The sequence below is a fragment of the Anarhichas minor genome, unplaced genomic scaffold (assembly GCF_050575085.1).
Source record: "Anarhichas minor isolate MPS153535 unplaced genomic scaffold, ASM5057508v1 ptg000007l, whole genome shotgun sequence".
Lineage (NCBI taxonomy): Eukaryota > Metazoa > Chordata > Actinopteri > Perciformes > Anarhichadidae > Anarhichas > Anarhichas minor.
Genome location: NW_027466453.1, coordinates 14,407,582 through 14,432,136, shown reverse-complemented (window position 1 = coordinate 14,432,136; position 24,555 = coordinate 14,407,582). Strand labels below are relative to the sequence as shown.

At 43.4% G+C, this 24,555-nt stretch overlaps 2 protein-coding genes across 4 annotated transcripts in view; one reads left to right on the top strand and one right to left on the bottom strand.

Moving 5' to 3' along the window:
- cep112 (centrosomal protein 112) overlaps positions 1 to 9,873 on the bottom strand; it is an 83,875-nt gene extending 74,002 nt beyond the window's left edge. The window contains exons 1-6 of the mRNA XM_076086021.1: positions 9,821 to 9,873; positions 9,343 to 9,442; positions 8,997 to 9,187; positions 8,703 to 8,869; positions 4,148 to 4,232; positions 2,527 to 2,604 (exon numbers count right to left, since the gene is read on the bottom strand). Of these exons, the coding sequence (XP_075942136.1) occupies positions 2,527 to 2,604; positions 4,148 to 4,232; positions 8,703 to 8,869; positions 8,997 to 9,187; positions 9,343 to 9,436 (615 nt within the window). The 5' untranslated portion in view covers positions 9,437 to 9,442; positions 9,821 to 9,873. The remainder of the gene's footprint in view (positions 1 to 2,526; positions 2,605 to 4,147; positions 4,233 to 8,702; positions 8,870 to 8,996; positions 9,188 to 9,342; positions 9,443 to 9,820) is intronic.
- A 910-nt stretch (positions 9,874 to 10,783) lies between these two features.
- prkcab (protein kinase C, alpha, b) overlaps positions 10,784 to 24,555 on the top strand; it is an 80,193-nt gene continuing 66,421 nt past the window's right edge. For 2 of the 3 annotated variants that reach the window (XM_076086023.1, XM_076086022.1), the window contains exons 1-2: positions 10,790 to 10,956; positions 11,259 to 11,290. In XM_076086023.1, the coding sequence (XP_075942138.1) occupies positions 10,790 to 10,956; positions 11,259 to 11,290 (199 nt within the window). Of the gene's footprint in view, positions 10,957 to 11,258; positions 11,291 to 24,555 lie in introns of all 3 variants that reach the window. The other variant, XM_076086024.1, reaches the window with a different exon arrangement.

Here is a 24,555-nt window from a genome sequence, read left to right as displayed (position 1 = left end):
CTATCCCCGGTGCGTTTACCGTCACTCGGAGACAAATGTGTTTACATTCTTGCCAAACACTGACACGGCATGTCCTTTGATTATAATATGAAACACAAGAGATGGGGGGGGGGGGGGGGGGGGAAAGTGAGCTGCTAACCTGAACACAAAGGGGTCACACTCCGAATGACTCCACAGCTTTACATCAACACAGCTCACTGACTGTGAAACAAACTACAAAAATACCTCCGTCTTGACAACTTGCTATTTTCATGCCACTATTCCACATTTGTTTATGACCCCATTATTTTCCTTGTGAACTCACACCATCACACAGCGTTTCCCTCTCAAGCACCGAGGCTGTCTATTGGGGGGGGGGGCTGCTGCTAACTAGCGGCAAGATCGCGGCCTTTCAAAAGCGGTGACGGCGACGTTTGGAGATGACAGCGTCGACGCACAGTAAACACTTCTGTTGCAAATCTGTTTAACATGGGGATAAAGGAGGAAGATGAGGAGGAGGAGGAGGAGGAGGGTTGCGCGGGACTTATTCAGCTGCGGTTAAATGAAGAAGGACTTAATGTTGCGAGGTGGCGCAACCCACACGAAGCCGATCCAGAAGGAACGGAGGATGAACGGAACCTAAAAACAACCTCAAAGCGTGGCACTGAAACGGTTACAGCGACAGCGACAACAGATGAAAGGCGGCGTCTGCCTCCCGACTTAGTCGTGATGCAGGTAAAAACAGGTCAGACATTTTGTTAGCTGACATACTATAAGCTCTCAACAAAAGAAGACATCCGGCTTGACTACAATCAGATTTACCGCAAACTGTAACACGTGCACAGTGCACACACACACACACGCACGAGACCAGACCAGTCAACATAGTCAGTGCAGAGCAGCAGCAGCGGTGCCACAACGTGTGATGAGTTGCTTTTTAAATTTGGCACTGGCAAAAAAAAAATCAAAAAAAAAATCCATATTTACCAAGTGATGAATCAATCAATATCCCTCTAAACTAGAGCCCAGGCAGAAAACAAGAATGTGATTTATTTTTACAGCCAGTCATCAGATTTGATTGAGCACGGCCCACAGGGCAAGGCAGCCATGTAGACTAAATGCTGTGGTGTAATGCTGGCACAGCAGAGTGATACTAAACTTGGATTTGGTTGCACACGTATGTATGTGCCTGTGTGCACACACACACACACACACTCTCTCACCCCTGCGGTGCCCACACACACACACACACACACACACACGCGCTCCTGTGTGCACATGTTTGGACGGATGCAGAAGAGGAACGCGCCACATCACAAGGCACCGGCTCTCCAGCCAAACAAGCACGCGGGTGATTGATGGCTTCCTCGTTTTCGGACTAGCGTCGAACGAGCCGTCAGCACACCCATTCAACCGCAGACAATGGATGCCCCAAAGTGGCAGGGGGAATACCGTTGAATTCGGGATGGGGAAAAAAGTAAGCCAAGTGCCATTAAGAGATACAACTCTTAACATGTAGTAGCTGGAACTCCTGTCTGAGCCTGAAGCAATCTGCTGTCTACTGTCCAGCATGGCCAGCGTGCTGACTACACAGACGGTTATTGCATTAGGGGTGAAATGAACAAACCGATATGGACCGCTTCAGAAGATCTAAAGCAAAGCTAAAGATGTTCTTGATAGAGTGATGCTCGGTTGTGCTCAAATTTCGTCGGAGCCGGGCGCTTTGAAGCAGTGCATCTATAAAACTTCTGTAAACTTGAAGAGGGTTGGTGTGTGTGTGTGTGTGTGAAAGAACATCTGTTGATTTGAAAAAGATGCAGGCTTGGGGGAGCGTTGCCAGGCAATGCCTCTTATCAGCGTCTCAACACAGACGAGTGCAGAGCGGGGCAGTGCACGGCTTCACGTCTGCTGATAGATACCTCAGATTACCCGAGAATTGAAAAGCGAGGGAGGGGGGGCGGGGAGGAGAGAGAGGTAGACGGATGGACAGAAGGGCCAGAGAGAGAGAGAGAGAGCTAGAACGATAGCAGAACAGAGAGGAACAGTTAAGAGAAAGAGAAGAAAAAGAGAGAGAGGGGCTGTGCTGTGGAAAACATCTGCGTGAGTAACATGGGTAGGAGAGGACTGAGGCGACAAGGAGAAGAAAAAAAAGAAGAGCGAGTGAAGGTCATGCTGGTGAGGAGATAGGGAACAAATAAGGGAATAAAAGACATGAGGGCAGAGTGCTTATCAAGCCCTGGCCTGGTGCACTCCAGCCTGAGTAGATAAGAGCGGCGCACTCATCTTCAAATACTCAAGTTTACACAAGCCTTCTGTAAGACCCTCACGTCCTACAATAGCAAGCTGGCTAAAGGAAGTGGTTCCAAGAGGACATAGGTGAAGTGGTTGTTACCCCCTTTGTTTAGCTTCGTGTAGGCATCATGGCCCTATTGATTTATTGTGTACTCGTGAGCTCAAGCGATCAGAGTCACTGTAACTGTGGATGAGCTGCAGCGCAATGACAGCTGCATGTAAACCGAGAAGCTCAAGGCATGCCTCCGGACTCACCCCCAGGTTCCAGCTGTTGAGACGAGCCTCCAGGTCACTGTCACCGGGACACATATCCGCCTTCAGCCCCACATCCACCTGAGGATAAAAAAAAAACCAAAAGAGTGTAAGAGCGTGTAAACAGCAGAAACTAAAATGGAAATGAAGTTATAAATTAGAGGAGGGAATTTAAATGATTTCTCTGATTGGAAGTTTTGGCCTCAGGAAGCAAACGGCAGACAGTGATGGAGGTTATCATTTTTGACATGACATAATTCCTCTTTTGGCAACAACAAAACGTTTTTTCTTTTTACAGATATACAGTACACCCACATGTGTTCTCCTCCTGCGCTAACAGCTTTCTACTCCCTCGTTATCTCCATCTCCTCCACTCTTCGCTCTCCTCCCTCTCACATACAGCGCTCCAGATGTTTGGCAGTTCCACATCATTTCCGTCATGCAGTAAATTCCACAAGAGGGGCACACGCAGCTTAACCGCCTGTCATCCTTGTTTTCCCCAGCCTTTTGTTACAACGGGGCCTCCGGATTTGCTTTATACAGTGTAATTCCAATGCTTCCAGGGGTTCTGTTGATACAAAGATCAGTTTACTCAAGTCCAAGTCGGGGCGGCAAGGTTGAAATGGGGGGGGGTGGGGAAATATCTAATAAAGTTGAGGGAGCGATAGGGAAAGGAGAGATGTTGTTTGATTAGGATCTGGCGGAGTGTGGACCTTGGGTGTACCTCAGCGGAACTGCACTGACAGAGGAATCGCTGGATGAATAGCTCCAGATTAAATGCCCCCCTTCTGATTAAAAAGGCATTACGGTCCCAGAGCCTCGCCCTCGAACAAACAGAGTCAACGTTTCATTTCAGTATCTAGGAATGCCGAGCACGCGGGTCGCTGGCTGTTCAAAGTGTCACCGTCCGTGTATCGAACCAGGACTTCAACGCATTGTGTTAAACACTGATAAGTACGAACGGCCTCAAACGCATTTGGCCACTGATGAAATGAACTGCACATCTGTCTTTTACCATGAAGGTGTTCGGTAGATTTGTGGTGGTTTGATGACACAATAAAAGCCCCGAAAACACATTTCTAAATCAGCTTTGCAGTCCGACGTGAACAAAGTATTTTCTCCCAAAGTTAGAACAGAAAACAGAATAACAGAAACACCTCAGTATGACATAATGTAATGAAACAGCACCACAAACCCCAAAGAGTGTATGTTACTGTCAGATGCATTGTGATCACCACTAGTAGCTGCATTTCTGCTGCTTGAACCAGAAACTTACGAGTTCAGGGAAATTCCTCTGGCTTCATGGGGAAATGAGTTCAAGAATTTCCAAATTGGTCGACATTAAGAAGAAGAAAGCAAAACATTGTGGCCAATATTTGTTTTGGCCGGCGGGTTTAGTGGTAATATTTCAATGTGTAAAGGGACAGTTCACCTCAAAATCAAACCTACATTATTTCTCCTCTTACCTGTAGTGTGTCATGGAAATGACAAAATTAAAAAGGTTTGTGAAATGAAATGTTCTCTTTGAAACGCATGCATTTTTGGATTTTGAGGTGCACTGTCCCTTTAAGACCAGTATGGCAGGGAAGTGGTTGACGGGTCTGAAACGCGGTGATGAACCAACCATCCTGGCGTCATGTTTGGGCGACTGTTTGAGCGGACTGGAGGGCGCCGGTCGCGATGGAGACTTTTCCTCAAACAGTATTCTCCTGGAAGAGAAAAGAAAGAAACGTGTGAGAGGTTACCCTACAGTACAATGTGTGTGTGTGTCTGCTTTTGTCCCTCTGTTTGCATACGAATGTGCTTGCGTAGGCAGCCAGCCTCGCTATTTACACAGATCAACATCTGGCATTGGTTGCATGGTTTGTGGTCTGCATTTCATCCCATCCGAACAATAAACGTCTCTGCCATACATCGCTTTGTTTCCACGGACGGCCCCGCGGGGGCACCGGTCTACGGCTTGTAAAATCCTTTTATAATCACACACCTCAATCACTGTCTCATCCTTCTCTGGTCCATCACGGAGCTTAACAGGGAAACTGATTATATTCATTGGCACACAAAACGGACACACTTCTCATTTTACCACACTCACAAAAGGCATAACTGAGCTCACTATCTCATTAGGCGCAGGCACATGAGACACTAATGGCCCACTAATGCTAATTGAATGAAGATGTGAGAGGAGACGGAAGGATGTAGGACAACAATGAAGAAGAAAAAAAAAACACACGCTGTCATCTAATAGAGACATCAAGTCACGTTCTAGAGGCCGCTGTTTCACACTCATCACGGAGCCTATGGGCGCTCGTTTTTCCTCCCGTGTAATCGTTTTTAGGATTGTGGAAGTTAGAATTTTGAACCTCATTTGTCACAGGCAGTGTTGTCTCGTGGAGGAAAAGCACCGTAGCTGTGAGGTTTCTGGAAAGACTGCTGAATATAGAGCAGGAGGGATATCTGTGCAAACAGTGTTTGTTATTCGTGTCTTAAAACCGCAAATCCCTCAATTTAGGGAACACGCCTTAAAGTAAAGAGTGGAAGGCTGGCTAAAATCGTGCCATGTACCTGAAATGTGTTGCTCTTTATAAAATAATTGTTGGGTATTGTTTAAAGCTATATTCAGCTGTGTGGACAGTGATGTTGTAATAAATTGCTCGGTATAATATTTTGATAACTGAATTAGGGGGAACCTCAGTGAGAGTCAAATTCTTCCTGAGCCATGTTTTTTTTTAATGATTAATTCATTTAAGAGAAGAATTACAATATCCACTCTTGATGCTGCACAGAGTTCTGGAGCCGTATACTATTATGTAATAATTACATTCTACAGTTGATGACATTGGGGCAGTGTGATGTCCATTCACACACCAGGCAGTCTCTCAGTGACATGCCATGTGTTGTAATTAATGTGTTATAAATGCATGAACTGAACCATCAAAGTCCTGATGCACAGTTACAATAAGAAGGCAGCAATAACTGAGGTATACATACAGTGCCTATGTGGGACAGATGTGCATAAATAACTCAAATATAAAAAAGAAAACAATCACTATCAAAGACCAATACAATACTGTTAGGGATTTAATATTGTATGACTAATCTATAATTAATTATGATAAAGAATTTCAAATAAAACCCTTCTGACTTTAGCTTTTGTGTAGTCTTTCACTCCTTCTCTCTCACATACTGGTTTGTCTGTGCATGCACACACACACACACACACACACACGCGCGAAACTTGGATAAGCGGGCCAAGCTTTGCAATCTTGGGCCTCTAAGTCAACAGGTGGATGAGGATAATTGAATCAGATGTGTCTGGAGTCTGAGGCCCAGAGATCAAAGCAGTGGCAAGTCAGGCCAGAGCCCCACACACACACACACACACACACACACACACACACACACACACACACACACACACACACACACACACACACACACACACACACACACACACACACACACACACACACACACACACACACACACACACACACACACACACCATGTAGAGCCTCAGAAGCTGCAGCTTGGCTGATTAAAGCAGCCTGACATCCATACCCCACCCTGACCTCCAGGTGTAGAGCCAGTGGGCCCAGGTCTCAGCCTCAGGAAGGCCGTCTGACCCTGAGGCACAAACATCTCTCAGCCTTCCCACTCCCTCCACCACGACCCAAAACCACCTGGAGGCAATATCAGTGGAGACACCATGGCCTGCGAGCCAGAGACGTGGGGCGTTCATACCAGCATCAATGGCCGACTACTGCCACTGCAAGGACAATGTTGTTGTCGTACTTACCAAGAGAAAAGGGGAGAAGAGGGAGAGGGGAGGGGAGGTAAAAGATTTCATATGTGCATGAAAAGCACACACGTGGAATGCAGAAGTCAGAGGACGAGATAAGAGGAAAACAAGAAGAGGAAAAAAAAGGCCTAAAAGAGAAACCATTTCCTCCCTTAAGTCTTCATCATACTCTGACATAAGAAGATGTAGAGGACATGTTGGCTAATCACCAAAGCTGTTTCGTGTGATCTCTTTACCCTCGCTGACTGCATTTGTTTTCCCACAGCATTCCTCTGTCGGAATGACTGCTACAGACAAAGCAGCGGCTCCATCTTGTGGCGAGATTAGGAACAGCGAGGCGATAGTCGAACGCATGGTGGAATTCGCTCAGGGCATTTGGCACTAATGAGGTTACTGTAGATGATGCATCTGTTAAAGAACACACACACACACACACACACACACACACACACACACACACACACACACACACACACACACACACACACACACACACACACACACACACACACACACACACACACACACACACACACACACACACACACACACACACACACACACACACACGCACACACACACACACACAGCACAGCGACTCCTGTGTGAAACCTCTCATAACATTACAAGATCGTCCCGACTTTGTCTTTAGATCTCGGAACTTGAATTGGAGCGTTTCACGAGCTAAAAGAAGCCCTGCCCATCACCTGACTAATGGCGAGTGAGACGGAGATCAAACGTTGCCACATCACAGGGGAGTCGGACGAGTTCCTTCCATTAAATCTTATCTAAATGAGAGCGACACATAAAAGGACTCTTGGTCCGGCTAATTTTCTCCATCAGGACGTTAGCCTGTGATCTGAGTGTCTTTCATGGTCTCATCGCAATCAGAAAATACGGTTCTCAGCCGTCTGCTGCCCACAAAGCCTCTCTCTCCACAGCCTGCACAGCAGAGGGGACAAAGGGCTGTGTCACTATCACTCGCAACGGAAGCTATAGCGTCTGTTGCGCAAATAAATGGAGCCTTTTGGCCATACAGACGGGTCAATAATTATCCGAAAATACCTCACTGCTAGAGATCAAGTCACATAAAAGAAAGTCTATGAGGCAGCCTATGCGGATTGTAATTAACTGATCCAAACACATTTATGAAAACATCATTAATAAACTAAACAAAAGCACTGCAGCATAATTGTGTGCATGCTGGCATTTTAAATGTGCTGAATCTGATCACGTTCACAGTGCAAACTCAAAACACATTGAAATATGTTGTGCTGGTGGGACACGGGCTAGATAATAAGTGTGACAAGTATTTAAAGACAAGTCCTAATAACGATATATATTCACAGAAAAATATGAATTACATATGGCAGTAGAGGGCCTGTGCCCTGGTGGATATTAAGCTCTTTACTGCACTTACACTGCTCTCTTTTTATTATGCTAATGAGCATATCAAGCCACTGGGCTCTGATTTGCCTTTTCCTTGTTAATTGGAATGAAAAAAAAAACCCTGAGCCATTACTAACATCACTTTGTCAAGTGCCTGAACCGCCTGCAGTCAGAGGAAACATCCCTGAGCGGAAACTGGGATGATTTAGGGAGGCGTGTTGAAAGAGTTCACACGGGTGTGTGTTAACATGATTAAATGCATTCAGATGACTTTTTGTGGAGCTGTTCAGACAACTAGTTCTAATCAAGCGGCACGTTTCTAAATCCGAAATACATACATTTCTGTTTTAGAAAGGGAAATCCGACAGTTTAGGAAACGAGCTAATGAGCCACCGAGCCCCTTTCTCCCCTCTGCTCTGCGGGGGGTTAGACCTCAGGTTCAACAACTGGGGAGAGTGTAAAAAAAAAAGGAGAATAACAGAAAGATGGGTCGAGAATACAAGAGGTTCCTTGTCCTCTCGTGCTGTTTTGAAGTGCATCTCTTTTGAAAAGTCAAGAGTGGACAGCTCAAGCAGACTGACGCAAGAAGTTGGCAATGTCTTTGGCTCATTTTTCAGATAGTGCTGCTGAGCAACTACGATGGACGATCAGTCACGAAAAGATGCGTGCATCCAGCTTCACAGCCAAGTTCAATTTTAGTCTGATAACATAACATCAACACAGCGTGCTTGGATAAATATCTTATGAGTTATTTAGTTATTTAGCATCCTCGAGATATATATATATAAAAAATGATTTTACGATATATAACTGACAGATAATACATTTATATGAGTCATGCTTCTTGCTGTTAGAAGGGGACTCCAGTCTGCAGTGTAGTTCATTCATTGTACCATAAACTGAGGCTCTTAGTCAGCTTGCTGTTCATACATAACACACACCAGGCCGTGTATATATTTAAGTGAGGTAGTGTGCAGTGGAATAGTACCTGCTGTGGTGAGCTGTGACAGGTGTGGAATGGGCTATGTCCTTAAGCAGACTGGCAGCCAGACTGTCATCAGTGTAGCCACCCAGCTCTCCTGTCACCCAGTCAGGCAGACCCGCATGGCTGTGCTCCGCAGAACGACCACTCAGCGGTTCATCGAAGTAGATTGACTGAAAAATGAAAATTCACAGACAGGAGATAAAGATTCCGTTCATTGTTCTACAAATGAAGGCGGTGCATTGCCACTACTAGATGGCAATATCAGTGTTTATGATTGAATGAAGCAGTGATTCTTACCATGTAGGTAGGGAGTGTCTTGAGGCTGCCCGGCTCTGGTTTGCCGGTGAAAGGCCTCTCGAGGACCCCTCTTTTGAGCATGTAAAGGAGCAAACGGGCGTGCATGTTGCGGTTCTTACGACCCATCACACCTGAACCACACGCAGCCGGGTCACACAGCTTCTTTATCCATACTGCACACCGCTGGCGCTCTGGAGTCAACGGAAGAGAGAGGGACAGAGGCAATAAGTCCACAGGAAATTAAAAAACATTAATGTATTATCTTGTGAGCGACTTTCCAGAGCCAGCAACTAGAAGTGTGATGTTAGACCATGTTTAGTGAAGTGAACAGAGATGATTCTCTCACCTGTCTTGTTGGGGTGTTTCAGGACATATGGCTTCATGTCCAGCAGGAAATGGTCAAACTCAGTGTCCAGCCACGAGTCCTCGTGTCTGCTCATGGTGTCCTGAGGAGATGAATACATGAATCCAACGGTACATAAGAAGTCACTCTATTGGTTAGCGCTGCCTCTGTTAGCTAGCTACACAAAGTTCCAAAAGAGTGGAGATCTAGCTAGTTATAACAAACGGGGAGGGTAACATCGTGTCACGTGATGTTAGCACAACATGACATGGTAACAATCTGATAACTACACTGTTCACAAACTAGCTAACTAGCGATGGATAACATTACCTCAGACATTAGCAAACGAGCTAAAGCAGACCTGTAAAGCGCTCGCGGGGTGGTATTATTATTTCACAGACTTCCACAAACAAACAGACGACACGCTTAGAGGAGTTTACCGTTAACGTAAAAGTAGAATAACGTCTAAAAGGCGACTTACTTTGAGCACGGATTTGGCCGCTCAAAACGGTTCAAAGCCTCAGCGTCCTCACTTTACGACACATCCGGTTTTCGTGGAGACGCAGCGGCGTCTCCCTGTTGCCATAGGAACTGTGCATCCTTTTTACAACTGTTTGTGTTTTTTTAAAATATATATTATATATGTATATATATAATATATATATATATATTATAATATATATATATATATATATATATTATATATATATATTATAATATATATATATATATATATATAATATATATATACATTTAAATTAACTTCCCATTTTGCCCATTTAGCAATATATCTAATATATCTAATTAGAATACAGTCTAAACTCTGTTTTTATTGAGCTTTTTAAATAACTGCTTCAATAATAGACTTTATATAAGCTTTAAACTAAGAAATATACTAAATTCTCAGGAGCATTTAATGTAGACAAATAAGGTGGAATATCTGAGATAGTGTGACATGATTCTCAGCTTAGTCAAAAACTGCAATGTAACTTTAAGTCCACACGATGGCGCACAACACCTTGAGTGTGTGCGATGGTCAGTAACGGATGGAGGGACATGCCGTCTTGGTTCATTCCTCATCAGAATATAATATATATACATATATATTCCACAGACCATATATTTATCAAAATACCCGGATCTGGTGCACAGAGAACATTAGAGGACGTAAGCGTCATGTGTTTAGGTAACCCAAAACTTATATAAACTCTACCGCGAGGTTAATTGCGCGCTGAAATTGGAGCGAGATATTCCCACAGCACGTGAAGGCGGACTTCACCGACGTCACTTTTTGAATGAAAAAGAAGCGCTCAGCTGTGGTCCACGCAGAGGGGAGGCGTGCGGTCCGTCAGGAGCTCCTCCATCAGAGACAGAGCCGTGACAAAGAGACGAGGACCCCACAGGAACACCAAGTTGTGGCTGTGTAGTTTTTTGTGGTTAGTCCCCCATTATGGCTGACCATCTTCTACATTATAACGACTCGGCTGGGGTTGGGAACAGATTCGCCCGCAAAGGTGCTTTGCGGCAGAAGAATGTGCACGAAGTGAAGAACCACAAATTTACTGCGAGATTTTTCAAGCAGCCGACGTTCTGCAGCCACTGCAAAGACTTCATATGGTAAGCATCCCCAGTGCACACCTGTCTAATGCAGACAGCCTCACCTTTGATGCAGAGTCTCTTCATAGATATCAGCAATTTTAGCAAAGCTTGCGTTTTTTTCCAGCAACTTTATCTTCCCATTGAAAGCCTGAATGTAAAAGAGTTTGCAGATACTGATCACAGAAAGTGTTTTTTTTGCCATTTCTAGAGCTTTAAGCTAATTTGTTAAAGAAAGCAAGATTTACATGTCATTTTAAACAGTTTCTGAAATTTGAATTTACATATTGCCAACCACCCCAATTGTGTCGTTTGTGTTGCAGGGGATTTGGGAAACAAGGATTTCAATGCCAAGGTAAACCACTTGCATGTGTGTGTATTGATGAATTTGTTACTGGCAGTGTCAGTGATTGTGTAGACACTATATCGCCAGGTGTCCGTTTATACCAAGTTACAGAAGCCTAGCGCCACACATCCACAGCTGGATATGCGCTTTGTCATAAAGCAGTTTGCCATCTCACTCAAACATCCAATTCTTTTAAAATATATTCACTCTAAAACCTCACTTTCAGCATTAGTAAGTTAAATGAGCAAATACTGTATAGAGATTGCAGATCAAGGACACATGGAAGTCTATAAAGCAAGTTCACGAAGTTTTTATTATTTGTTTTCTTAAGAGGGCACTTCACGCTGCAAAACAAGAAAGCAGGAGTTAATATTTGCTTGACAATTACTTTGAAATGTTAAGATTAAATTCATGTTTCAAATAAGCATTTAAAAAGTTAGGTTTAGTTGTGGACACACCTTTAAAAGTTCTTCACACCGTCAGGAGCAGCTTTTAGTTTTGACCCTGAACCCGTTGAGCGTGCAGGCATTGGACGGGGAACATCTGGAGAGTACCTGGAGTTGCTGTGGAGATAACTGGTTCGCTGGTAGCCGTTTCTGGACTGGACAATATAGCTCGGAGGAGGAGGGTGGTGTGGACGGATCGGTTCACTCACTCTCTGGGTAACCACAGCTTTTTGGGGGCCGACAACTGGTTTTTGTGCCTGGTAGTTCTCCTTACTACGGTCAGGGTCCACTCCAGAGAACCAATTAAATGATCTTCCCATCCCAGATGGATAGACAGACCGGGCTCCCACATTAGCTGGGTTACTGGGGGATGAGACCTTCTTTGGAGGAGACGTTGAAGATCCCGTGCTCATGTAATCAGCTTGGCTAGAACGTCCTGCAGTATTTGAAGGCTGCTTAGCATCCTTATATTGATCTTGAGTCTGGATAGGGCCTGGCTGAGGCGTTGCTGGATTATTCTGATGGTACGTGCGGTTTAAAGGAAACACAAGTAGTTTCCCAGGGTTCTCCAGGCTCCAGTCTCTTAGACGACCATTGAGAAGTCTGTCTATCAAACCAGAACCTTTTGTGTCGGGCAGGTTTTCTGGAGATGTGACCGAATCTGGCAGTTGTGTAACTGAAGGCTTGTCACTCGTGTAAACGGGGTCAATCGGTTGGTTATTTAAAGCCTGCCAGGCACTCAGATCAAAGGTTTCAGGATTCAACACTTTACCTTGTTTACGCGGGTCACCATTAGATGGATATCTATAACCTTTAAAAAACAAACCAAGACAAAACATTAGATATTGCTGAGGCCTAAATGTGATAATTAAGAAGAAAGTTTTTACCTCTTAACACTGGTGATCCAGCACTGCAGTCAAACAGCAAATACATCCAGGAAACCCTGCAGGAGGCCAGTAAACAACAAACATCCGATTAAAATCTCTGTGAAAGGTAATTGAAACAAATAAAGTGCAAAGAAATGCTCAACGTCAATTCAATTTACCGCAGAAGCAGTCCAAGAGCCATGGCTATTAGCCGAAAAGCAGCACCCTGTCCTCCTCAGACGCTGTGGTTTGAGCCGAGATGCTCACTGGGACTAACTAGCCTTGAGAGTAAGTCCTGGCCTTGATAGAAATCCCTCTGTGTGTCTCTTTTTTATACTGTTCCTACTAAACGAAGCCAATTAGCAGCAGCTGCTCAGAGAGCAATTAGCGGTCAAATCGTTATCAGGTGTGGCAGCTGGACAATCCAACCCACTGTCTTGAAAGTCATCTTCGTTACGCTGAAATCTTTTCTAACTTTGCTCGTTTCGGAGAACACTGAACACCTTTCTTTGAATTGACCTTGCAGTCAAAAGGCTAGACTTTCGCTTAATGCTTTTACATGGAGTCAGAGTGCCACGCATGCCCTGAAATCAACACCCTGATGCCACCATCTTTAGCTGGTGTAACATTTCCCACCAGACATGTGATACTGTGGCAGCCAAAAGGGGAGAAAGGCAAAGGAAAGTGTGAGGAGTGAGGGAGACAAAAACATTAGGAAGAGTTCTATTAATGTAAAATCAAATGTGAAATATTGGATAGAGAAAATGAAGTTAACGGAAATGATATAAATGATGTATATCTCTAATTAAAGTAGACATGTACCATTCTGATTGTTCTCCCTCTTTTGCATTTGTGCAAGAACATTAATTGACGCATGGCCCAGCAACCCCACAAGCTTTGCATGTTACAAAGATGACTGCTATTGAGCTTAAAGTATAAACTACCAGACATTGAAGAAGGCCTGATCATCAGTGTTGGGAGGGCTAAATACTAAATACTGAGTAGAAGCAAAATGATCAATCCTGCTGCTGACTGCACTACCGTGATGATAAACACAACCAAACTTACTGGCACGTGTGTTGTTCTCGTTGCCAACTGGTGTCATTCTGCAGGGTCACGTTACAAAGTGATGCTGCAGTGAGAGCATCTGTGGCTTTAATTAACTCTCAGTGTCTCCCCTATATGTCACAATGGACACGTGCGTCTTTTCCATGGGAATAGGACTGGGTATGTTGTGCATATCTGTGTGTTTGACCATTAATGCATCGTGGGAGTAGGCTGACAGATGCATGTTCTTGGATGTAGGCAGGATGTTGGATGTTGTTTTTGTGTGCATAAGGAATGCGTTGCTTTTTGAGAGCCATGTAGTGGGCTAATCCCTGGAGGCCTTGATGTACGGATTTCTCTTTTCCTCATGGGGTGGATGCATAGTGTCTTTTGTAATTGTTGGTTAGGGATGCCAAGATATGTGACTGCAAGACAGATTTCTATCTCAAATATGTCTAAATATGAGACTCTAAATCATGGCATATGTTTCATTCCGTGAATGCAAACTTAGCTCTAGTTATCCATGCATGAAGCTCAAGAGCTGAACCTTTTAAGAACTGCTTCTCTCAGGCAGGAATGTCCAGACAAATGCTTCATACATTCATGCTGCTAAAGGTGACAGTGTTGCATGTTTGAGGTGCAGCTCACCAGCAGAACATTTGGCTTCTAAGGAGTTATTAGAAAGGTGGGAAAGCTCGGGCTCCTGTGATCTTCCATGCATCTGTTTCTCTGCATGGCTGGTATCGGTTTATTGTTTCTTACACTTAGGCGTGGGCAGATTAAGGGCTGTCTAGAGCTTCCTGCCCTGCATTGAAAAGCCAGATACCAGCTTTTCTGTTTATTCTCCAGTGATCACACACCCCCACCACACACAAACAGAGTGCCATCCAAAGCACTGCTTCAGGACCTCTGTGTGGGTGGAGGACAGAGCCCTTGCTGCTCCCAGGTTGGTGCCTGGTATACCTTGTTATTGTTAAAGGCAACAAAGGGGATGTGTGGTTCACCGTGGCGTATGTCACAGAATTACATTACAATGGATGGAACACTTAATAACCAACATCAAAATGTTCAGCAGCCTCACATTTACTGCCATTAACCTACTTTCTTTCCAGTCACTGAAGGGGACTAAGATGTGACTCACCACAATATAATAAAGAACCCTTTATTATATTTCACTGTCCAGTACATTGGTTAGTGTATTTAATACAGATCGTAGAGGTGCGCTTGCTTGCATTGGCTGTGACGTGGTCCACTGTGGAGAATCTGTGACAGCGATGCATCCGGTCATATGGGCATGCTGAGATATATCCTACACACCCAATGCAATCATACACGCCACCTGGACGTCACCAGCCCTCCCTCTTCTCCCTCACGCTGTGCATCTTTATTCCCACTCACTTTGATTGTGTGTTGGCTGTGTTTTTTTTTATTAATGACTCATGAATGTAGTCACTTGTAGCAAAATGTCAAATCTGGACTTCAAATTTCTAGTGCGATAAGTCTGTTCATCATGCTTTTATATTAAATTTTTAATATTATAAGATTTAAAACCATGTATAAGCCTCATTAACCACTACTTCAAACTTTAGCAACAATGGCATAAACATTTTAAAATCACATTTAAATTGTATGGAAAACATCATTTGCACCAACTAAATAAAATTCTTGATTTACCAAATGGCAAATATGGGAGTTACTCACCTGACCACAAACCCCCCCCTTCTTGTTAGGAATCCCCCAGAGTGATTTGACGAGTGTATTCACTGAGATCAAATGATGCAGAGATAAATTATTGGCTGTTATGTTGCTTTTACGCACAGCCGACAGATGGATCGGCGCTCAACACTCGCAGCTCCACGTGTACAAAATTGCAAGTTATTTTAATTCAGTTTTTTGACTTGAGAAAGTATGACACACGAAAGAAAGGCTGAATCATATCAAAATATGACAAAAATATGAAAGAAAAATTATGTAATTAAATTTCAGGTCTGACTTATTAATTATTAATTCCCACAGGAAAACTATTCCTGCCCCAAATGTCACAGACAAAGTGGTGTGAGAGTGAGTTTCAGCATCAGATCCCTTGTCCTCGTGGTGGATGCTCCGCCCCCCCCCCACCCCTTGACTTCCCCTCCTCCCTAGCCTTTTGAATTTGAGCGTCTGTGGAAAGGACTGTGCCATCTGGAGAGTTGAGAAGCCATTGCTGGGAGGAGAGCACCACGTCTGGACACAAGGAAGGCGAGAGGAGGAGGGAGAGGCGGTTGGAAGTAGAAGAAGAAGAGGAAGAGGATGTAACGAGGAAGAGGAAGTCGAGACGCATACGTACAAGACTAAATAAACACGGGAGGATTTGCAATCGCATGGGTGGAAGTGTGAGAGTGCGATGAGATGATGAAGTCAAAGAGGCCTTTTACACATCCTGGCTTCATGCTGTAGAGTTTTGGCAAAGATAACGCAAACAGTGTGACTACTCGGAGCAGATGAAAGAGAGCAGCGTGAAAACAGTGGTGGGTATTATGTCGAGGAGATGACAACAACAAAAAAGGTTGAGAACCGAGGCCAAGTTACAGCTAAGTAGTAAGATCACAGATTGACGTAAATGCTGAAGATCAGAGAGACTTCAGCAATAACTGCTTTTCTTTGGCCAATCGGGGACAAAGTATTGACATAAATTGATATGGAACATTTTGGAATTGATTTTTTTCACATCCAGCAGCAACATTGTCATTCGTGTGGAGTTTCTGGCCACTTGATGAATTTAATTCCAATATTCACTCTCTTTTAGCTCTGTTTTTGGTCTCTACTAACTGCTAAGGGAAATATTTGTGTCTTTAGCTGCTAAATGCTCCACTACATTACCCAACTAGTTCCCTGTCAGCTGGTTGGTGCTGAGCAGGTGGTGTGCAGTGGATTTTTAGAGATGTTTCTCTTCAAACAGCTGAGAGAGTGAACCAATACAGTAAAGTTGCAGCCGGGCAGCGAAACAATGAGCTGAAAATGGCTGCACAGCTCTGTAAAGCCAAAGAGATCTGCAGATTCAGCTGATATTTCTCTGTAGCTTCATCCCTAAGAGTGACCCCTTTCACATTGTCACATTGTCATTTGATATTGTTCATATAAAATATTGATGATAGCAACTTTAAATCAGTCAAATGTACGGTAAATCATTGTCTTTTGTAAAATGACGTCTTTCTGAGTGAAACAGAACATGTTGGTGTGATTGGGTTCGGCTCAGCGAACACAGAGCTGCAGACGACTGAAGGCCTGAAGGCCTCCGGCAGGAAGACAATGAAATGAGACAATCAGAGCACAACTACGCTGTGTTTGGTAACGTAAACAAAACCGTAAGAGTCACAATCACTCTTGAGTCTGTAGTTTTAGATGAATAATCTGAATTTTTTTTTTAAAGTTTACAGGGAAAGAGAGGACTTTTGATATGAAAATGAAAAACTTTTAATTGATGAAAAGATTTAGATGAAAAGATAATAGAGAAATGAACACAAGGACAGTAGAGTAGAAGATAACTTCACTGTGTCTTAGATGAAGTGAGGGTGTAGACAAATGAATCAGAAGCCATTGATAGTACATACAAAAAACACAATTTTATGTTCTGTAGAGAGCGGGGACATTTCAGAAGGGCAGAGGTTTGCTCACTACGCTGTTGGCGTGAACCATCTCCATGTTGTTTGCGGTTCTTCTTAAGTCCGCCCTTTGCTTCCACGGTGACATCTCCATAACTGTAACCAGCCTAATCTGTTGCTGTGTTTGAATTATATTTGCATACCAAATGCAGCCAACATTGCCTCCTCTCATTTCCAACCCAGTGACTGTTTACTTCTCCCCCAAGTGATAACGATGAGATCTGTATCATCATCCTTATCATCACAGATGAGGGCGTTGGGTGTAGGCTGCTCCACTCACTCTCTGACGTTTGTTACCCCCCCGCGGGCGACGTCATGTCGGTTAGCATGACGAGGGCTGACTCCGAATAGACGGCGGCGTAGGTGTTGAGCCAATCACTTCCTCCGCTCAGAGTGGAGCGGTGGCCCCTCATTAACCAATCAAGGAGCAGAGCCGTGTGGGTGTCGGAACATGAGAGCCAGAGCTCCTGATTGGGAGCCCCAGACAATAAACATCTTACATGAGCATGAGACACCGGTGACATGAAGGGTCCTCCTGCTCCACTCGGCTTTGTGCGTTAAGACGGCCTTGATACGGTTCATTAAATCTTACGAAACAGATCTGAGCCCTGTTGCTTTATGATGGATTTTTCTTTTTTTAAACATATTAATCTCCTGCTCAGCATTGTGGGTGTTCTCTTTACATTTGTAGGCAATAGCATGAGTTCCAGAATCCATTAATTTAAAAGGGTGGCTCATTATTTCGTATTTACTCACTTAAAGTAAGTGAAAGGTTGTTTATTATAAACTCATCAGTGCCCAAAACTAATATACTAGAACTATAAGTTACTCTGAATACGTCTGACACCTTGAACAATCAGAACAGTAGTTCAATTGTTATTCCAAAAGCAAATTAGATTTCGCAGCCAGCATGATGAGCGCCTGGACGAATAAAAAGTCAATCATGCTCATATTCTCAACAGAGAAAGCCTGTCATGTATTTTGAATTAGATGCAGTGCAGAAAGAGCGAAACATCTGAGAGTTCTCACATCAAGTTGGTGACTAAAATATAAAAAAAAATCATTTTGATTGACGTCAAAAGTTTCACTTCAAAACCTAATTTTGACATCTCTTGAAAGCTATCAAGTTTATCGTTGAGTCTAAGAAGTATGTGCTCGGGGCTCATTAATAGAGTCTTGTTGAATGCGGAGAAACGGTCTGTAATACATCAACGATTCTAAACCCTCTCCCCAGCTGAACGGCATTAATTACACCGAGAGTGGAAGCTTAGCTGGCCGGGATAATTATGTGTAATTCTGCCTCTGCTTGTCTCTGCTCCACTTTCGAAATGTCCCTTTTTACTACTGAGTGTTGCCCTCTCCTCTTCTCCGTCTCCCTTCCCTTTCTCTCCACTCCTCACCCTCAGCACTACTGAAGCAACAAAGTGTGCCCTTTCCATTTCGTTATGTTAACAGCTCCTCTGATGGGTGTTGCATGTTATATTAGATGCAGAGTAGCCAAAAAGATAGCTATGACTAGAATTATTTCAACCACAGATGGTCTTCCTCAGGTAAAGTTAAAGAAGTGAACCTACAACAAACAACACATTTGAATATTTACATTACAACAGAAAGCAGGAGTAGAAGTAGTTTTGAAGCATGCTATACTGTGTAGTATATGTTATGTGACTTCAGAACCGAATAACTGTAAATGTTACGCGATTACTGTTAACATTTAGTGGCGTTTCACGTGGTTCGTCTAAAAAACGCGTGGAAGACGCCAGCCGTGCCGATCCTCTCCTGATGGGGCTTCAGCCTGTGCTGCTTTGAACAGACATGTGGAGGCGTGGCTGCCTGCGGCAGGATAACAGAGCGCCAGCAGGCCTGGGACCAGCTATAGTCTGTAACAGCCAGACCACCACAGTGCTGTGTCAGCACTGGAGGGGACCAGCTGCCCACCTGCCTGCATAAATGAATTAATGCATAAAAGAGACGCGATGAATGAATCCAGAAGTAACGGAGTCAAAGTAATGATATTATCTAACAAGTGTGCTTTAAAACTACTCTGACAAGTACAATTTACTCTAAAAAGTTACACACAACGGAGTAAATGTAAGTCGTTAGATTCCGACTCTAGTTGTCAGAGCTTGTTCTGCGCATCACGCCCCCACGGTGATTAAAAGTACCCCATTATTTCCAGTCTATAGAGTATAGGTTAAGATACTGTAATTTAAATAAGACTATTTTCTATTTCAGCAGTTTCTCAGCCCTGCTTGTGGGCTTTAAAAGCCACCAAAGTGACACACAAGAAGTCTCTCTCTTCTTCGTCTACATTGGTGGCTTGTCAAATTGAATTGAAGAACCATAACGGTCTGTGGCCAAAGGGGTTTTTGATCTGTGTGCCAGTTAGCATCCCCTGAAGACAGAGCGACACAAGACCTTCCTATGTGTCCGCATAAGGGGATTGCTGCCGTCTGGGTGCTAGACAAAGAGCTCTCATTAGAAACTCAGTGTAAAGAGGGGATGAGGATGAGGAGACGGGGGATTAGGGAATGGATGACGCTAGTGGGAAATAGATGGTTTTGCAGTCTTGTTTTCAGAGGTACTTGGTGTTAAGGCAAGAAGCTTGTGCCGTATACTGCTCTGTACCGTAACATGAAATGGGTCTCAGTAGCTGTGACGATGCATTTGTGAGCCTGTCTGGGTGGAATGTTTGTGATCTTGTGAAAATCAAGACATCAACAGAGTGATGAAACCGGAGCACAAAAACAGGGAGGAGGCCATTTTCATAGCCGACTCTTGACAAAACTCTGCCCTCCACTTCTCAGTGCGGCAGTGACCGCCAGGAGTGCAATATTTTCATTTCAACAGACTGTCTCAGCAGATCATGTCACAGTGTTTTGCTTGCGTAACACAATGTCATCTGGTGACATTAAAAAGAGGGGTCTTTTTCGGAGGCTTGGCAGCATTACTCAGCCGAGAGTGGGTAGTTAATTGTCAGGGAGCTGCCTTGTGTGTTTTCTGCTGAGATGCAATGCTGAGTAATAAGATGACACATGATGTTCCCTCATAATCTCTGTTTTAACAAACAAAGACCAAAAGAGCAGTCGGAGAGGGTGCAGAGGGAGGACGTCTGAGAGGAGAGGGAACGATGAAGATACTGGATCCTGCACAAACAACAATAGAGAGCGACGGGAGCTGTGATTTCATCTGTGTGGTGACAGAAGAGATGTAACCACCAGTTTAGTGTGACCACAAACACGCTGATAACTTTCTACCACACTGTTGGAGCATCTGTTACAAAACGACCTCCTAGGATAGTGTCGGTGTGTGTTTCTGTATTGTTTTTGGGGATGGGTGCGCTTTATTTCAGCAGCGCTCAACACATCCTCATACAACGGTTTCGTATCATTTCTTACCAAATAATTTCTCCTAATTTTTCATGTTTTCCTGCGAAAGTCCAGCAACTTAGTTACATTTCGGCAACAAACTTATCTCGAGGAATGTTTAGGTTTAGCAAAAGATTGTGGTTTGGGTTAGAATAACTACGGAAGTGGCGTTACTTAAGTACGGAAGTTACGAGACATATGAGTCAACGTTGACTTCTGATTTTTACACGGGACACAAACTACGGTCTCCTGAGTGAAAGTCCATTTTTATGTGTAGGTTTTTTTTTTGCCGTCTTTATACTTCCAGGTTCATGATTTCGTGGATTACATACGAATTGATTTCGTGGGATAGCTACAAATGATAGCGCATTAATTTTGGTAGGTTTAGCTACAAACGCTGTACGAACACAGCTTGCATTGCTTTATGGGGGGAAACACGGCAGCATGTTGAACTTGTTATGGTGCACCAATGATTTATATAAAAGACAGCATCAGCACAGAACACACATTCAACCCCATTATTGGTATTTTCCTCTTGTCTATCTATCACTGTTGGCTTGAAAACATCTAATATGTTGAGTGTTACTTACTTAAACTCAAGGTGAATGGATCAATGAGGGAAGATGATGATGATGATGATGATGATGATGATGTAAGTGTGCATTTGTGAGTTCAACGCTCAGCTGTCTATTCCGGATGGAAAGACTCCCCGCGGGGACTCAGAGCAGGAGTGTCTCACCTCTACACTACGAGTCTCACCAGCTGTGCTTAATGAATTCTGCGGTGATTACACCCACAGCTATTTTGGGAATTGTTTAATTCAGAGGTATCAGTCTTGACCCACATAAGGTGAGCACTATGTATACTCAGGAGGATGTTGAGCTTGCTGGGTGTGTGTGTGTGTGTGTGTGTGTGTCTTATAGCGTGTGAGTGAGAGTGACGTGTTCTCAGGTATGATGCAAGAGCAAAGGAAAAAGGAAAAAAACTTAGATGGGAGTCTGGTTTTCATTTGGTGCTCCTCTCCAAGATTTCATATGCACATAATTTCGATCCTGGGATGAAAATCATTAATCATAAAAGAATGTCATCCCACCTATTTTTCAGCGCTGAGCGGAATTTATTGTTGTGCATTTTTTTTACATTTTCAGCATTAATTGGTGGCAAGCCAAAACTCATATATTATCATATCATTACTGTCATTGCTCTCATCATCTCGTAGGGCTGCAAATAACGATTATTTTCATAGTCTATGAATTTTCTTCTGGATTCACCAATTCCAATTCCATAAAATGTCAAGAAAATTGTTAAAAATGCCGGTAGATAGTTCTAAAGGTAATATATAATGTATATATAAGATATTCAGTTTTCAGTTCATTACCATATATAAGAAAAGCAGAAAATCTGCATGTGTGAGAAGGTGGTACGAGGGAATATGTGGCATAGTTGCCAATTAACCTTCTGTTTATTTTCCTGTTCTAGTTATTTTAAGTCACCGTTGGTAAAGCTGTCAGCTAAACGCTTACACTGTACTGTAAAAACTGAAGTCATAAGGTGCGAATAAAAAGCAGGGAGTGTGTGGCTGAGATGGACACATGGGACTTTCCCGGCCTCACAGTCATATTTGAGCTATTTCTGTGCAAGGACAAAGACGCAGGGAGACAAGGAGAGTGAGTGAGAGGCAGAGGGTGAGGAAATGTGTGTGCCAGTTTTCTGAAGCGTGTGTTCCTTCTTCCTGGTCCTGTGGTGCGGTGTGTGTGTGTGTGTGTGTGTGTGTGTGTTGTGCAGTTTGAGGGTCACCCAGTAACAGACTGCAGTGCAGCTCTTAGTCATCCTCACACCTCGCTCCCTTTTTTACCTGACTGTCCATCTGTCAACATATTTACCACCACAAACAGATTCCCTGCTGTCAACAAATTAAAATATGCTAATTAATACTTATACATAAGGTTATAGTAAACACTGAGCAGATAGTGTCTGGAAGTGTTGATGAGTGTAGTATGCTGAAGTTTGAAGGCTCTTTGCCAAGCTGCAAAATAGAGGAAGAAATGGTAAAACCTTAATTTCACGCTATTTTATGCTGATTGATAATCGCTGTGACAGAACTCACATTAATCAGTTTGGAAGATCTAAAGGGAAAACACATCTACAAGCAAAATGTCTTTCCATCTGTCTTGTCCATTTAAACCAATGAGCTGGTTTAATGACTCAATCTGTAATAAAATACATTTAAATAAGTGATTTAAAGGGAGCTAAACCATCAGTTACTGCTGCTCTGCTAAGCTATGCTAGTTTCCTGTACTCTGCTAAACTCTGCTAGTTTCCTGTACTATGCTAAGCTATGCTAGTTTCCTGTTCTCTGCTAAGCTATGCTAGTTTCCTGTACTCTGCTAAGCTATGCTAGTTTCCTGTACTATGCTAAGCTATGCTAGTTTCCTGTTCTCTGCTAAGCTATGCTAGTTTCTTGTACTCTGCTAAGCTATGCTAGTTTCATGTACTCTGCTAAACTATGCTAGTTTCTTGTACTCTGCTAAGCTATGCTAGTTTCCTGTACTCTGCTAAGCTATGCTAGTTTCCTGTACTCTGCTAAGCTATGCTAGTTTCTTGTACTCTGCTAAACTATGCTAGTTTCCTGTATTCTGCTAAGCTATGCTAGTTTAGGGTTAGACTAGCTCTCTAGCTAGCTTTAATTAGCTATTTTTTTCATGCTGGGTTTATTCCTCAAAAGCGGACACATTTCTTTATTGTAGCCTAATATTTTCTGTTTTAAGGTAAGATGTCAAATTCAATTTTGACACAATATTTAGTTACTGTTTTGGCTTTGTAGGGTAGCGAAGTAGGCTGTGCTTTAACAAGTATATTTCACTTATCTTGTACCTTGTAGACGTAGATTAGTTATATTTGGTATGGCCACATCTACTCTATAGTAGTTTCATATTTATGGGAAAGTGAGCGTGTTTTATAATATCTGTGCATAACAACGAATCACACAGGAACAGATATGCTTTAACGTCAAACTGCAAGCCGATGATGTACTGTGATCAAGACGTCCTGCTGTCAATATTTCCAGAAAATACATCAATTAAAGGAAATCAAACATACGTACAGTGAAGTGCTCACTCACACATACAATAGTTATGTGTGATATCAGATGCCCGTATTTCTGGCTGTTAATGTGCTAGAAGCTGCTTTAAAGGTGAACTGCTGCTTATGAACTCTCTTTCACACATTGTAAAAAGCTCATATGGACCCCGGGCGATATTGCAGACACAGCTACTTTTCCAATTTGAACACATCAATGCACATGCATACCTCTCCTTTTAGTGCTGGTTTCTCTTGCTTTCAGACACATTCACCGGCGCTCCATCTGCATCCTCACCTCGTGCTCTCTTGTGGAGGAGGAGATGAGGGAGGACAGGAGATGGAGGCCGTCAGGTCCGAGTTTCTAATTGAAGGTGTCACGGCTGTGTCTCCTCCTGGTCTTTCCCAGCCTCCCTGGCAAATATAGCAACAGGCACCACAAGGGAGAAGCAGGGCTTTGCTACCATGTTTTCTTTGGCATCTTGTATGGTAGAATGGAAGGAATTCTATCTTTTGATTTGTGTTTATCGTCTCCGGGGTCCCACGGATGAAATAACAAGGGGGAGTATTTATTAGATTCTGTGCTGTTTGTTGTTTGTGTGTCAGAGTTGGCAACTTCTCCTCTTTAACTTCTACGTCGTTAATGAGAAAGTGTTTCTCCATCAACTCATACTACAGATAGAGAAACCGAATAGGTAGTGAAAGCCAAAGTACTAATCAATTAGACTAAAACAGGCTTACAGCTTGATAATGAAATGAATCAAACCAATTTGAAAAGTGTTATCCTCGCTGTCCTCAAGTATAAGACGCTTGTGTGTGGGTTTGAGG